This window comes from Hipposideros armiger, unplaced genomic scaffold (assembly GCF_001890085.2).
Source record: "Hipposideros armiger isolate ML-2016 unplaced genomic scaffold, ASM189008v1 scaffold_340, whole genome shotgun sequence".
NCBI lineage: Eukaryota > Metazoa > Chordata > Mammalia > Chiroptera > Hipposideridae > Hipposideros > Hipposideros armiger.
Window position 1 is genome coordinate 1,385,016 of NW_017731690.1, and position 15,738 is coordinate 1,400,753.

General features: G+C 36.7%; 1 protein-coding gene across 4 annotated transcripts in view; it reads right to left on the minus strand.

Moving 5' to 3' along the window:
- Positions 1-7,187: 7,187 nt before the first annotated feature.
- The window catches only part of THEMIS (thymocyte selection associated), a 170,310-nt gene continuing 161,759 nt past the window's right edge, over positions 7,188-15,738 (minus strand). For all 4 annotated transcript variants that reach the window (XM_019661211.1, XM_019661212.1, XM_019661213.1 and 1 more), the window contains one exon: positions 7,188-8,151. In XM_019661211.1, coding sequence (XP_019516756.1) covers positions 8,120-8,151 — 32 coding nt within the window. In that variant the 3' untranslated portion in view covers positions 7,188-8,119. The remainder of the gene's footprint in view (positions 8,152-15,738) is intronic.

Here is a 15,738-nt window from a genome sequence, read left to right on the forward strand (position 1 = left end):
TTAGAAACAATAAACAAATACAGTAAAGTTGCTGGCTACAAAATCAATGTACAAAAATCCACTGCATTCCTATATACTAACAATGAACTCAGAAAAAGAAATAAAATAAAATAAAATTCCTTTTGCAATTGCAACAAAAAGAATAAAATACCTAGGAATAAACTTAACAAAGGATGTGAAAGACCTATTACACTGAAAACTATAAGACATTTTTAGAAGAAATTGAAGAAGACACAAAGATATGGAAAGACATTCCGTGTTCATGGATTGGAAGAATCAACATAGTTAAAATGGCATACTACCAAAAGCAGTATACAGATTTAATCAAATTCCCATCAAAATCCAAATATCACTTTTTAAAAAACAGAACAAAAAGTCAGGATTTGTATAGAATCAAAAAAGACCCTGAATAGCCAAAACAATTCTAAGAAAAAAGAACAATGCTGGAGGTATCATGCTTCCTGACTTCAGCTTGTTCTCCAGAGCAACAAAACAGTACAGTATTGGTGAAATGCACAATTCTTAAATGTGAAGCTCGATAATTTTATATCTATGTGTATCTCCACATAAACAGAACTAAGATTAAGATACAGAATATTGCCAGCACCGCAGAAAGCTTTGTTGATACCCTCTCTGTTATTCCCAACTCAAATGCAAACAGTATACTTCCTTCTATTAACATAAATCACTGTTGTGTGTTCTTAAAATTAATATAAATAGAATCGCCCAGCATATATTATTTTTGTGTCTGACTTCCATCATTCAAAATTATAGTTTTGAAATATATTCATGTTATTGCATGTATCATTGCACTCATTTGTTCCTATATTTTCCCCACAATTTATTTATCTATTCTACAGCTCACGGGCATACTGTTCCCAGTTGGATTTAGTGTAAATATGGAGGTTGTAAACATCTCTATACATGTCTTGTTGGTAGGCTAATGCACTCAGTTTTGTTGGAGTCACACCTAAGAGTGGAGATTCTGGGTCATGGGCTAAATATACATTTAGCTTTAGTAGATACAGCAGTTTTCCAAAATAGATGTATTAATTTAAACTCCCACCAGCAATATTTGTAAGTTCTGATTGCTCCACACTTTCTTCAAAATTTGATCTTGTCATTCAAAAAAAAAAAATCATCCATCTGGTGAATTTGTGATGGTGTAAGTCATTGTTGCTTTAATTTGCATTTCCCTGAACACTGCTATGATTTGAGCACATTTACATATGCTCATTATTCATTTGAATATACTTGTTTATTAGATGCCTGCCTAAGTCCTTTATTCTTCCTTAAATTCACTTATCTGCATTTTATTTAAGACTTGTAGGAGTTATTTATATATTTTAGATACAATTCTTTTCCTGGATGTATATACAGCAATTATCTTCTCCCATTCCATGAATTCTCTTTCAACAATACCATTTCTTCTTGATTTGCAGATTTTATTTCTGGATTTACTTTCTTTCTTCCTTTATATCAGCCATTCTCAACCTGTGGGTTGCGACCCCTTTGGAGGTCAAATGACCCTTTCACAGAGGTTGCCGGGTACTTGTATGTGGGCTTATCTGCATGTGGGCCTAGAGACGGATAGAGGAGCAGTGTCTCGGTTCCTAAGACCATCGAAAATATGTGTTTTCTGATGGTCTTAGGCGACCCCTGTGAAAGGTTGAGAACCGCTGCTTTATATAGTCTTGTATGGAGAATTCAACTGATTGTAAGTCTTCTGTGCTTTTATCTTAAAAATATTTTATTCTTATTTAATTATTTAATTTGGTTCACAGTTTTTGAGAGTTTTTTTCCCTCCAGCACCCTGGCTTCCTGCTTCTGTTTTGGCTTGGAAAATTATACCATTTGCCCATTTGATGCCTTAGCTTTATATTTGTATCCATTATCTCAAATTTCACTATAATATAATGTGTTGGAAAATTACTTTTAAAAAAATCTTTTTTGAGATATGCTGTATTTTCTAATTCTGAGAATTAGTATCATTTATGAATTCTTGTTCTTAGATAACATCTTTGAATATTGCCTCACCTCAGCCTTGTACCAGTCTCAATTTCTCCTGCTCTAATTCTAATTAGATGACTATTATGCCTTCTTACACTCAACTAAATGTCTTTTAACATATCTTTTATACTTTCCATTGTCTTGTCTGTCTTTGCTGTATTCTGGGTGTTAATTTAAAATCTACCATCTCATGGACTCATGTCTTGTTAGTGAGGCCACTTCATAGATGATGTAGAGGCCTGACCACCGCACTGTATTTCTGAAGCTGATGTTGAATAATAATGTATGTCAACTATAATTATATATACATATAGTCACAAGACGTGGAGTAGAGTGTGGGAATGGAGTCAATGGAATTGTAGTAGATGAGTATGATATCGGGGTTGGATGGGCAGGAGATGAGAGAGGGGGGTTATTTCTTTTGAGGGATGAAAAGGATAGCTATTACATTGTTCTGTATGCCTGAAACTAATAATAATAAAAAAATAAATAAATAAAATAAAATCTACCATCTCATAAACTCTCTCTTCTGTTGTAGCTAACAGTTTTGGGTTTTTTTTTCCAATTATTATGTTTTTTGTTTCTAATATTCTTATGTTTCTTTTGTACTCTTGCAAGGACAAGGCCACTAGAACATGTTTTAGTTTCAGATTGTCAATCAAATATACAAGACACAATAGAGTTACCCTGCACAAAGTTTACTTAGCTTTATGAAGGGTAGAAAACAGATAGCAAGCACTCTGCAGAGAAAGAATATCCTGGAGTCTTCAGGCATTCAGTTACATTGTCTCAGGTACCCAAACATTGCACTGTTCTCAAGAAATGACAAGAAGATGGTAACAGTGTGAGTCCCATCAGCATAGGGAAGCCACAGGGCCTAACGCCTTTCAGCCTAAGCACCTTTGTAGTCACCTATAGGGGTATCTAGCACTCATTCTTTACAACAGCTTCAGTACATTAATGACAGAATATATAATAAACCATGTAACAGTCATGCACATAGTACTTAGATTTATCCTTTCATAAATAGTACAATTCCTATTAGAGTTGGTAAATATAAGTAGAGTCTTCTGGGCCAAGCCCATCTCACAGTGGGCCCATTGGTTCTATAGACCCTACTAGTGCTCATTTCCTCATTTCTCAAGTTATAAACAAAACACACATACACAGTGTCTCTTGGAGCCATAGAAATGGTTCTTTGGTCTGTGAAGAAAGAGCTATTATAGTAGAAATGGCTGAGTTGAATCCCCTGTAACTACCTTTACTTACTTGTGGCCAACGTAGGTTTACATATGACAAAACAGTATCATATCCCAGGTGTATTGGCAGAAATCAGTGCCACACTCAAAGAGTTTTAAAAATATGTATACTATGTTAGAATCAATGAATAGGAAGAAAAATAAAACAAAATGAAGGAAGGAGATAGGAAGAACCAGGCGAGGTTGAGGTTACAGTATGAGGTACTGTGGTCAGGAGGGGAATTTATATAAAACCTGAGGGAAGTGAGGAAGTGACCTGTGTAGATATCTGAGCAAAAAGCACTTCCAATTGGAGAGAAAGCCGAGGTCCTGGTGTATTTGATGAACAATGGGGAGGCTAGCATGACTTGAACCGATGAGTGAATGAAGAAGAGGCCACACAAGTAACAGGAATAGATTATGTAGGGCTTTGTAGATCATTTTAGGAATTTTGACTTTTACTCTGAGTGAGGTAGGAAGCAGCTGTGGTGTTAAACACTACAATGATTTCTAAGGAGCTCATTCTTGCTACTGCAATAAAAAAAAATTGGTAGCAAGAGCAGGGACAGGGAGAACGGTTACAGGGCGACTACAGTAATCCGGGAAGCTTGGGTCACAGTGGTAGAAGTGGAAGCAAAACTAAGAAGTGGTGTTATAAAATGGTGAAAGTAGATGGTATAATAAAAAGAATGCTTTAATTCTATTAGATCCAGTTTTTGGAATCCCAGCCTAGGGATATTCTTGGATCCTAATTCTGACTCTTTTTTTCTAAGGAGTTTTATATATCCTCTTCCTTTCAGAAGAAGTAAATTGTATTTTAAGCCTTTGGATAAACATCTGGAAGTCTCACTGATGTTGACTTTGATCTTAAAACAGGCACTTTTATATAAAAGCCCTGGTTATGAGAGTGGAACACATCTTAAAGAAGAACGTTTTCATTTCTCCATTTCTCACTCCCTTTTCATCCCCTTCTTTGACTGCTTGACTGGTTCAATTGGGAAAAAAGGCGGCATTGATAATTGATAGTCTTAGCAGCTATTGACGCAGCCTGACCATGCTGTGAGACTCCGTCATTGTGTTCAGCACTGCAGGTCCCTGGGTGGGGGTAGGGGTGGGGGTGAGGGTGGGAGGGGGGGAGATCTCTCTCTTCTTGGCTTCTTTAACATGGACAGCCCCCTCCTTAGCAGTGAAGAATTGATTTCAATTCTAGTTAAAGAGTATTTTAACTTAGTTATTATAGGAAGATAGTTTTTCCATAGTTAAACCTGACAGACAACACACAGACACACAAACTAAAATTAGAAAATTTATTTTTAACCTTCCAAAAATCTTCCATCAATGAGCATAACATTCATTACACTTTTCAAAATGAAGAGCGCTGGAAGTACAGTACACAGAAGGATTTATGTTAAATTAGAAATCTTATATATGGTTTTCTACTAGAAAGCCCATGGTGATTTACAATCAAACTAAGAGATGCTTTCTTTTGATTTTTCTAATCAAAGAATTGTACTTACTAGAAGTACAAATTTAATTGTTCTCATATATTAGAAACAACAACAACAACAAAAACTAAGTATTCACTATTATTTGAAACATAACAAATTGGCCTGTGAGTTCTAAGTCCAAAAACACCAGTTTGCCAAAATTGTTGGGTTGATTCTCTATGTTCTTCAACAATCAATGTGGCGACATAAACTTTGAAAAGTTCTTGTTCTTAGAAGCACAGACAAGCAAAATAAAATACAGTGAAACCGTCCCAGAACATTTCAGAAATTGTAGATAACCAACAATATTTACCACATCAAATTGCAAAACAATCTTTAGGGTATTGGAAATCAGGATTCATTTCCACTTAAAAAGTAAAAAAAAAGGTCAGGGGAAGTAAACTGACTCAGAATACAGTCATGTATCACTTAAAAATGGGAAATTTTATCCTTGTGTAAACATCATGAGTGCACTTACACAAACCTAGATGGGATAGCCTGCTACACACCGAGGCTATCTGGTATAGCCTACAGCTCCTGGACTATAAACCTATGCAGCATGTTACTGTACTGAATACTATAGGCAATTATAACACAATGGTAAGTATTTGTGTATTTAAACATATTTAAACATAGAAAATATACAGTAAAAATATGGTATAAAAGATGAAAAATGGTACACCTGTATAGAGTACTTACCATGAATAGAGTTTACAGGACTAAAAGTTGCTCTGGGTGAGTGAGTGAGCGAGGGAGTGTGTGGTGAGTGAATGTGAAGTCCTAGGACTTCCCTGTACACTGCTGTAGACTATAAATGTTGTACACTTAGGCTACTCTAAACATATTTAATATTTTTCTTTGATAATAAATTAATCTTAGCTTACTATAACTTTTTTACTTTATAAACTTCTAAAAATTTTTTTAACCCTGTGACCCTTTTGTAATAACACAACTTAAACATACACATTGTACAGCTATACACATTTTTTTCTTTACATCCTTATTCTATTAGCTCTTCTGTAATTTTTTTTTAACTTTTTAAACTTTTTGTTAAAAACTAATGCACAAACATACACATTAGCCTAGACCTACACCAGGTCAGGATCATTAATGTCACTGTCTTCTACCTCCACTTCTTGTCCCACTGGAAGGTCTTCAGGGACAAAAACACATACAGAGCTGTCACCTCCTCTGATAACAATGGCTTCTCCTGGGACACCTCATGAAGGACCTGCCTGAAGATCTTCTTGAGGAGGAGTCACTCTTTTCAGAAATATGTCCAAGAAGGTTTGCTTGGTTTATTTCTTCTTTTAATCATAGATTTGCTTATAAACAGATAATGTACAGTGAACATTCCTCTCTATGACTGAATACCTTTTGGTGTCAGGGTCCATGTTTTCCAACTTTTGAAGAGCTCTTTGAGGTCTAAAAAAGCTACTGCTAAATGCAATGAATTTTATGGGGGTGGGGTCGCACAGGTGGGTCTTATTCTTCTCCTGTACTTCCCTTTTCTCTCGTCTCTTCTTCAGCTGTGTGTTCTTGTTCCAGTTCTAACAACTCCTCATTAGTCAGTTGCTAAGGGAAACCTTCTAGCAGCTCCTCAAGGTCACCCTCATCCACACCCAGGTTCAAGTTGTTTGCCATCTCAACCACAACCTTGTTGATTTTTTTCAACCTTTGCGCCATGTTGTTCTGATGGCTATGATGTTGCTAGGCAATAGAAAATTTTCAACTACATTATAATCTTAAGGCCCATCATACATGTGGTCCATTGTTGTCCAAAACCTTGTTAAGTGGCGTGTGAGTGTATAAACATTGTGTAAAAGGTCTCTAACTGTAATTTTTTTTTTCTGTGAAAAGTTGTCTCATGATTTGTTGTTTTCAAAAACTCTTTGGTACTAAATCAATGAAAAAATTTCTATAAATAATGTAAAATAATTATGAGCTAGCAGATTAGCTAACAGTTTTTGTAAAGAGTATGACCTATGAACAAATCCAAAGCTTGCCACTAAATTCCTGTATAACTGAGAAAACTTCTTTGTGGGCCGGCTGAGTGGCGTGTTGGTTAAGAGCTGGCTTGGGACACCAGAGGGCCCCAGTTTGGATCTCACATATGAGGGCCAGTGACACTGCTCTCTACAGCTAAGATGCTGAACAACAGCTCAACCTAGAGCTGGGCTGCCATGAGACGCCAGCGACGGCGTAGGCTGCAGCCACTGCTGCAGTGGGTTGCCATGGGCTATCGTGTGTAGCCAGCAGCCAGTGTGAGTGGCCAGCAGCCAGCATGAGTGGCTGCCCAGAAGCTGGCGACTGATCTGCCTCGCCTGGGAAGAGCGCAATGATGGTGCCAACTTGGGCCAGTGAAGCAACGTCCTCCACAACTAGACTGAAGAACAAAAGGACAGCAACTTGTCTGTTCCCCTTCCCCCAATTCCCCAGCGCTGTTCCCATCCCCCAATTCCCCAATAAAAATCTTAAAAAAAAATAAAATAAAAAGGAAAACTTCTTCGTTTCTTCATTTTGTTAGAGGCAAAATCATATCATCCCTGTATACTCAATACGTAATGATACATAAATAAAATGGTTTTTCTAAAATCCTAATAAACATTCATCTAAAGGGTTATCTACTATACAGTACATAAAATAATAAGGCATACTATCAGACCTTTGGTGATATTGCAGTTATAAACTCTGGTTGTTAGGTAACAGGGGAGCAAGTTATGGTAAAATTCTTGTAACTCACAATCGTTTTGGTGTTAAGACTCAAACACATCGCTCTGGGGTTTTGGCACCAGAAAAAAAAAAAAGACTCAAACACACTTATTTGCAGTGTATTTCTTAAATAAACTGAAAATGTGAAGAAAAACTCATTTTCACAGCTCCAAAAGAGTGAGATAAGAAACCTGGGTATTTTAAGCCACTCTCAGATGTAAGTTTTTAAAGTTATTTTTAACACACATGTTAACACCAGAAAAATGGAAAAACAAATTCTGAAAAAAAGAAAATATTTGGTGAGCTGTCATTCTATGTTGTACTGGTTTTTACTAAAAAAGTGAAATATAAAATTATTTTTCAGTAGCTTAATAGTTGGTAGTAGAAATAAGAACCACCAAAAATGTGAACATTAAATATATATATATATATATGTGCTAGGTATCAATGAAACAATATATTAAGATATTGGCACAACAGAATAGACTATGAATTTTATATCACAAGTTTCTCTTTAAGTCTTATCTGTTAAAACTTTTAAGGCTGTTTTTTTCCTTTGTAGGCTTCTTTTGAAGGCTGTTGGGAAACAGTTGTTTTTCAGCTAGAAGGCTAGGTTTACTTTTCCACTGCAACATTTATGGTCGCTACCCAAGTGGCTTCAGTCACATCTCGTTATTTTTGATGTTTTTTACTTTTGAAGATTTCTAGAAGTAAATAAGAAAAATAAGAGGAGTCCATCAGAAATATGTATTGGAAATAACCAGGAAGAAAACTATTTGCTTTCAAATATTATTTATAGGACACTCCCATGCATATGTGGTTTTTGAGAAATAATTGGCATCAAAATAAGAAGAGTCAAAAAAGAAAGCAAGAAATGTAGTCTCTAGAAATAAGGTAAATATTTCCATGAGGTAGGAGATAATATCTTAAATTTGTAAAGTGTTTTTCAGTTTACAAGTTGCTTTTCTTTGCATTTTGAGTTTATCCTCATAAAAAATCTATTATATAGGTAACGTAAGGTGAAAAAATGAATTCACTGTGAAGGTAAGAGATTTGTTCAGAAATCACTCAGCTAGTAAAAGACTGAAGCTGATTGTACTCTAAAAAAAACAACAACATCTGATTGCAGACCCAACACTGTGGCTGAGGCAGGATGCCTCCAGAAGAGAGCCCACACCCTGTTGAGTTCTAGACTGCAAAGGAGAAAAAGGTTACCAGTAATCATTAAACTGACGAAAAGGTGACAGGGCTCAAACATAAGCTGTATGATTTAAAGATTCTGATTAACACATACACAGACTTTAATACACACCATATCAAAACTCAAGTAAAGAAAGCTACATTGCAAAGAAGAATTCTGTCTGTGTTCAGGCAGGAAACTTCATTTTGTTCTAGTATGGCTTTGTGGAGCATAAGAGAACCGGTGGTTAAAAACAAACAAACAAACAAACAAACAAACAAACAAACAAACAAACCCTAGTAACATGCACTAGCACTAAAATAAAGAGGTAAAGAAAACTGGTCAGCTCTTTAGTTCCGCCATACCTCTACTGTACCAGTGAGCTGTTAAGTGTTAGCCACATGGAACCCAGGGGAATCCTCTGAGGCTCTTGCCCTAGTGCTCATTAGCTCATGACTTCATCTCTCCTCCCTTCCTCTCTTCCTCCCTTCTTTACCTCTCTCCTCCCCTCCTTCCTCCCTTTGTCCTCCATATGTTTCTTTGTTTCTTCTCTCCTTCCTCTCTCCTTCCCTCTCTCTCACTTCTTCTCTTTGTTTCTTCTTTTTTTCTTTCTCTTCTTCCCTCTCTTTCTTTTGCCTGCTCCCCTCCCATCTCTTTCCTTCTTTCCTTCTTCCCTTCCTTCCTTCCTTCCTTTCTTCCTTCCTTCCTGCCTGCCTGCCTGCCTTCCTTCCCTCTTTTTTTCTGCTAAATACTAATTCTATAACCTTAAGGAAGTTATCTAACCTTTATGAGCTTCATCTCCTCATCTTACAAAGAGGGGGGGGAGATATAATAGTTCCTATTTTATATGATGCTTATGTGCCTATTATGACAAAGATTAAATGTGCTAATAAATGCAAAGAGTTTTATATTTTAGAGTGGAGAGTTTCACTATCTTACTAATTGTTAGCTATTTTTATTATATGTGTGAAATGCAAAGACAAAATATACAGTTTTGTGACCTCTGAGGAGCTTGCAGACTAATTGGAAGAGTCTCAAGAAATGGGATGTCAAAGCAGAAAAAAAAGTGGAATTTCTTCAAACATCCCCGTTAATCCCCTTAACAGCATGAATTTGTTTTCCTCTGTCAACATCTCCCCTCAGTGCTAACTTGAGTTAGGTGCTGGGAGATGGAGGTAAGGTGGGGGTAGTCAGTGGACTGATGAGAGAGAGAGAGAGCCTGATTCCATGCTCTCTTTGATTTCATTCCCTCTCTCATCACCCACTGCTGCTTTTAGATTTTCTGGTCTTCCTTACATCACAAAAAGCAATAAAACTACATACTGTAGTATATACATTATAGATGAAAAAACACAGGATTTTTAGGCAGTGTGCCCAGATTTAATTTCCACTTCTAACACCTACTATCTTTGTGACTTTACTTGTAAAAAAGGGATGACAACAGTATTTCTGCCTCCCAGTGTTGCTTTTCTTGGGGGAAGAGGGAGGTGAGGACAAATGAAATAGATACACTTTAGTATAAAGGTGCAGAACCTGATTCCTTATTCTAAGAGTTACTGGCTGTGTGTCTTAAGGAATCTCTGAATTCCATTTCCTTATCAGTGAATGAGTTTTGATAGCAATAACTGAATCATAGTGTTCAGGAAATATCAAATGAAATAATGGACCTACAAGTGCTTTGTAAAATGTAAAGTGCTACAGAAATATTACTTGCTATTACCATGTCACATTCACATAAAGCTATTATAAGCTCACAGTCTGAAAGTTCAATCTGTCATCTTGACAGTTATTAGTCTCACTCTCCCTTGTCAATAAACCGATTTAAGATAGTACAGAGATAAGCAGAAAAATGTAAGGTGAGGGAGTTAGATTAGATTCTCTTAATATAAAATAATAGGATTTAAGCAATCTTAATTTTGGAGGGGACCTTAGAAGCTGCCTCTCTCTGCTTGATCTAGCCCAACCTTCCACCCAGTGTAGGAATGCTCTAAATAACATCTGAGCCCTAGCAGCCAGCTCAAGTTGACAGAGCAGATTTCATTGAGTAAAAACTGTTCTTTATTACATTAATTTCAAAAAATCTCAGAATGTGCAGGAACTGATTTTTCTGATGATTATTTAAGTTTTAAAATTCAAATTGAATTAAAACACTCAGATCTTTTGGCACTCATCAACCATTCATTGTGGAAATGTCACAAACTATTAATAATAGGGAGGTGACATTTCTGATGCTGAATTGAATATTTACTGATTACTTTTGAATATTCACATTTACTTAAATGATCAAATTAACTGAGGGATGTGAGATAATGTATACTCAGTTCCTTGGAGATCAAACCAAACACTTCATCCATCGAAGAATAGATATAGAATGCAGTTTTGTTTTTCTCTCTAAAAAGTATTCTGCAATAAACAAAAGTGTCCTGCAACAGTCAAAATATACACCTATGTAAGGATAACCTAATGTTCAATCCACAAAATGAAGCTTTACATATATATACAAAATTAGACAACTAATTTTTTAATGAAAGTGTAAAAGCAAAAGAAAATCTGCACTTCCTCTTATTTTAGAGGAATCAAGTTCAAGTATATCTAAAATTATTTTACATTCTCTTATAAAGCTGATGTTTTCTAGAGTTCATTTGAACCAAGGTGAATCGCACTCTGCTAGCTTTCCTTTTGGGAGCTTTGAGTGTTCGTCTCCTCAAATTGCTCAACTTGATGGTGAATTATAAAGCCTGCTGTAAGAACATCTACTTCCTTTAGGATGCAGCTTGGTTGTGAAATGTGGTTTTCTGAAATCTCTTCTGAACATCTTCAACTGGATTTTCATCCGTGTACCATTTTCATATCTGTACCTGTCCTCTACTTTCCTTTCCTTAGCATGTTTTGTAATTAAGCTACTGGTTGAGATTGAACTAGCTGCTTTATTTGTCCTCTCATCTGCAGTGGTTACATGGATATTGCATCATTTTCAAAAATGGGTCTTACGTTTATATTCTTGGTAGCTGTTTTTGCATATAGAAAATGTTTGATAGGTGACATACATTATCTGTCAAGCACAGATTGGGAATCTGGGGTTCATTTCTTTACTCGAGAAATACTTACTAAGACCCTACCATGAGCCATGCACTTTTCTAGAATCTAAGGCTAGAGCAGACTGAGAAAAATCTTGCCCGCATGGTGCCCTCACATGGGGAAGGGGACCCATAATCAAAATAAAGAAGCAAAGGGCCGGCCGAGTGATGCGATGGTTAAGAGCTGCCTTGGGACGCCAGAGGGCCCCGGTTCAGATCCCACGTATGAGGGCCAGTGACACTGCCCTCCACAGCTAAGATGCTGAACAACAGCTTGAGCTGGAGCTGGGCTGCCATGAGACGCCAGCGATGGCATAGGCTGCAGCCCCTGTGGCAGTGGGTTGCCATGGGCTACTGTGTGTAGCCAGCAGCCAGCGTGAGCGGCCAGCAGCCAGCGTGAGCGGCCAGCAGCTACAGTGAGCGGCCGTCCAGAAGCCGGCGACTGATCTGCCTCGCCCAGGAAGAGCGCAATGATGGTGCCAACTTGGGCCAGTGAAGCAACGTCCTCCACAACTAGACTGAAGAACAAAACAACAGCAACTTGTCTGTTCCTCTTCCCCAATTCCCCAGCGCTGTTCCCATCCCCCAATTCCCCAATAAAAATCTTAAAAAAATAGAAAAATAAATAAAAATAAATAAAGAAAGAAGCAAAGTGCCTTAGTATATTCGATGGCATGAGGGAGAAAGGCAGCCCCAGTTAGAAGAATTAGAAATTCAAGTAAGGTGGTTACAGAAGGGATCACTAAGAAGGTAATGGCTACAGAAAGACCTCAAGGAGACAGAGCTGAAAGCATGTAGATTTCTGGAGGCAAGACTATGACACTTAGAGAAAATAGCCTGTGTAAGCCCTGGGGATGGTGCACCCCTAGAGTTTCTGAATAATAGTTAGGAGGCCAAGTAGCTAAAATTGTGAGAAAGGGGAGGAGAAGAGAGACAACTGGAAGATTTTAAGGGAAGGAGTTACATGATCGGACTAAGGTTTTAACACATTCACTGTGTCAGTTGAGAATGGACAGTATGAGGTAAGAACAGAAGCAGATAGACTAGTTGAAAAGCCAATACGGGAATTCAGATGAGAAATGATAATGGCTTAGACTTGGACTAGGTTTACAGCAGTGATATGGTAAAAAAAAAAAAAAGGTCATATTCTAGATATTGTCTGAAGATAAAGGTGATAGGACTTATTGATGTAGTGGGTGTGATGAGTGAGAAGAAGAGAAAGGTTGTTCACAAGACTTATACTGCATTATTTTTAAAAGTGTGGTCTGGAGACCCCCGACATCATAATCACCCAAGAAACGTGTTGAAATAAATTCCTAGCTCCTGACAACTTCTGAATCAGACTCTCGAGCAGAGGTTAGCAAACTTTTACTCTATAGGGCCAGTTAGTAAATATTTTAGGCTTTGCATATGGTCTCTGTCAAAACTACTGAACTCTGCTGGCACAGCATGAAAGCAGTCATAGACTATATGTAAATGAATGAGTGTGGCTGTGTCCCAATAAAACTTTATATAGACATTGAAATTTCAATTACATATAATTTTCATGTGTCAAAAAATATTTCTCTTCTTTTAATTTTTTCCAACCATTTAAAAATAAAAACAAACAAATATTCTTTTCTGTGGGCTGTACAAAAACAGGCAATAGGACAGTTTTGTTCAACTGCCAGAATTTGCCAACCCTGATCTAGATAGAGAGCAGACCCCAAGATTATATATTTTTAATATGCTCATTGCATGACTGTTTTATGCACAAGAACTTTGAGAAACATTGGGATAAAATTTGGAAGTTATTGTTTTCTGTTCCTTTTTGCTTTGCTTACTCTATGGGCCAGAATAAAGACAGAATTCTTGGGAGAAATGAGAACCAGAATTGGTTTGGAAAAATAAATGAAAGAAAGATTTCACCTGCCAACAAGAAAAAGCGGTTAGAAGAAAGGAGAAAAGAAATTTAAAATGGTAAGATTAAAAGTTATCCAAGAGGAAAATTAAGGAATCAGGGAGAGGCTCAAAAGCTTATCATTTCGAAGTAACTAATACTTTATCATTTCATACTTTAAAAAATGTGTTTACCATTAAGAAGGATCAATCAATGATTTGTACATAACTCCACAGAGGTCAAAGAGAGGTCATCATATAAATCCAGTTCCCTGTTTTACCCGAGTTAAAATATTGTCAGTGATCTTAAGAAAAATGTTATTTTGTCACATGAAAGAACATACCTATCATAAGTTGCACCGCTCATCTCTGCTAATAGCAGCCCTATATTAGGTCTCAGTTGTCATGGGTTTGCACTATGACATCTGTTCTTTCTTTTATTTCATCATCTAATGCTTCAATTACTCTTCCTTTCTAGGATTACACTCAAATCATAAAATAATGTAAGAAATATAAGAAAATGTTAATTCACTTAAATAGCCTTATTAATCACAATCATGTTACTGAAATAGTGATCATTCTGGGTTTAAAATAACTGATTTTGTTTCTTCATCTAGTATCTCTCAATTGTATCTCTACTTTGCTGTCACACTATCATCTTCTGTGTCTCAAGATTTAATTCATCAATGTTTGATTTCTGAGATTGAATCAATTAGAAATTGACAATTTTTATTTTAGAGAGACTAAATCTTAAAAATAAACTTACATGCGGTTTCACATTCCAATAGATCTAAAACTATTTAGCAAAGAGTTTTTGGATTTTTAAAGAACTTATTGGTTAAAAAATAATATGTTTATAAGTCCCTAATGAACATTATGAAAACTGCACAAGTCATGATGAGAAAAAAAAAAGAAAATGGAGAGTAAGACAAGGCTTCAAACAGGCTATCTCAATAGCCTGCCTTAGTCTAACACTCCTAACTCCTCAGAGCTCTCTGATAGATTCCTTTGTATACCAACACGAGGCATGGTTAATATTATGCCACAGCAATTAATATGCAGCAATTGCTAAATAAAGGTTATTGATTGAGTTCTATGATAACGATAATTTTCAGTGTCTACTCTGTGCCCGCCTCTGTTGCACAGTCATGTGAGGCAGGTATTTCTCTCCTCATTTTACATACAAGAAAACAAAATCACAAAGCAACGTGACAATCTTGGAATTAGAGCTCAGTCTTAGGTCTGTCTTGTTGCAAAGCCTGCACATTTTCTTCTGTACCCCACCGTCTCACAGGCTATTTCTGCAGTGGTTAATGTTGCTGTCCAGCCACAGACTGAGGAGAAAATGGAGAGGGAAGGGAAGAAAAAGGGAGGGGAAAGTATGGGAGGGAAGGGACCGGGAGGAGAGGGAAGGGGAGGGGGGAAAAGTAAAGAAAAAAAGATTGCTTTGTCTAGAGAACTGTTTTTTCCTTTCAATATGGTATATGGTTTTGCTTATATAATTAACATTCTGCTGATGAGAATTCCCATTGGTGAAGAGGAGTCAGATTTTCCATGAAGAACAAGCGCTGCAGGAAATAAATTAATCTCTAGGGAAGAAGAGAGGCAAGGCTGTCAGTGCTCACACAACTGCCTAATAGGAAATGATATTTCAGAAATGCTCGAAGAATGAAATGACTGCGGGTTCTCCTTCCAGCGTATTCTTAAACATTTAAACCTTCTGAGAATAGGGAAACACGTTGCTATAAAATGAAGAGCAATCGTACAACATTTTACTTCAGGCTGTCAGTAATTCCAAATTGAGATAGTATTCCCTAAAAATTTAAGGGGAATTCTGCTAGTGTCATTATTTTGTTTATATTCTGAAAAATCTGCATTGATGTTAACTAGAAGGATGAAAGATATGCCAGGATTTTGGATTATCAGCTTAAAATTATTCAATAATTTAAATAACAGGTTTTCTGGTCTTTGGAGTCAAAATAATTATTGTGCTTAGAATTACACACTACTTAGAATAACACTGAATTGCTGAAGTGTTCCTTTTTTAAAATTGAGAGACAAGGAGAAGTGGATGGAGATAGTCTCAGAGACACAGAGGAAGAACTGAGGGTTGTTAGTTGGGAGGGGGTGGGGATGAAGGAGAGGGGAAGGGATGA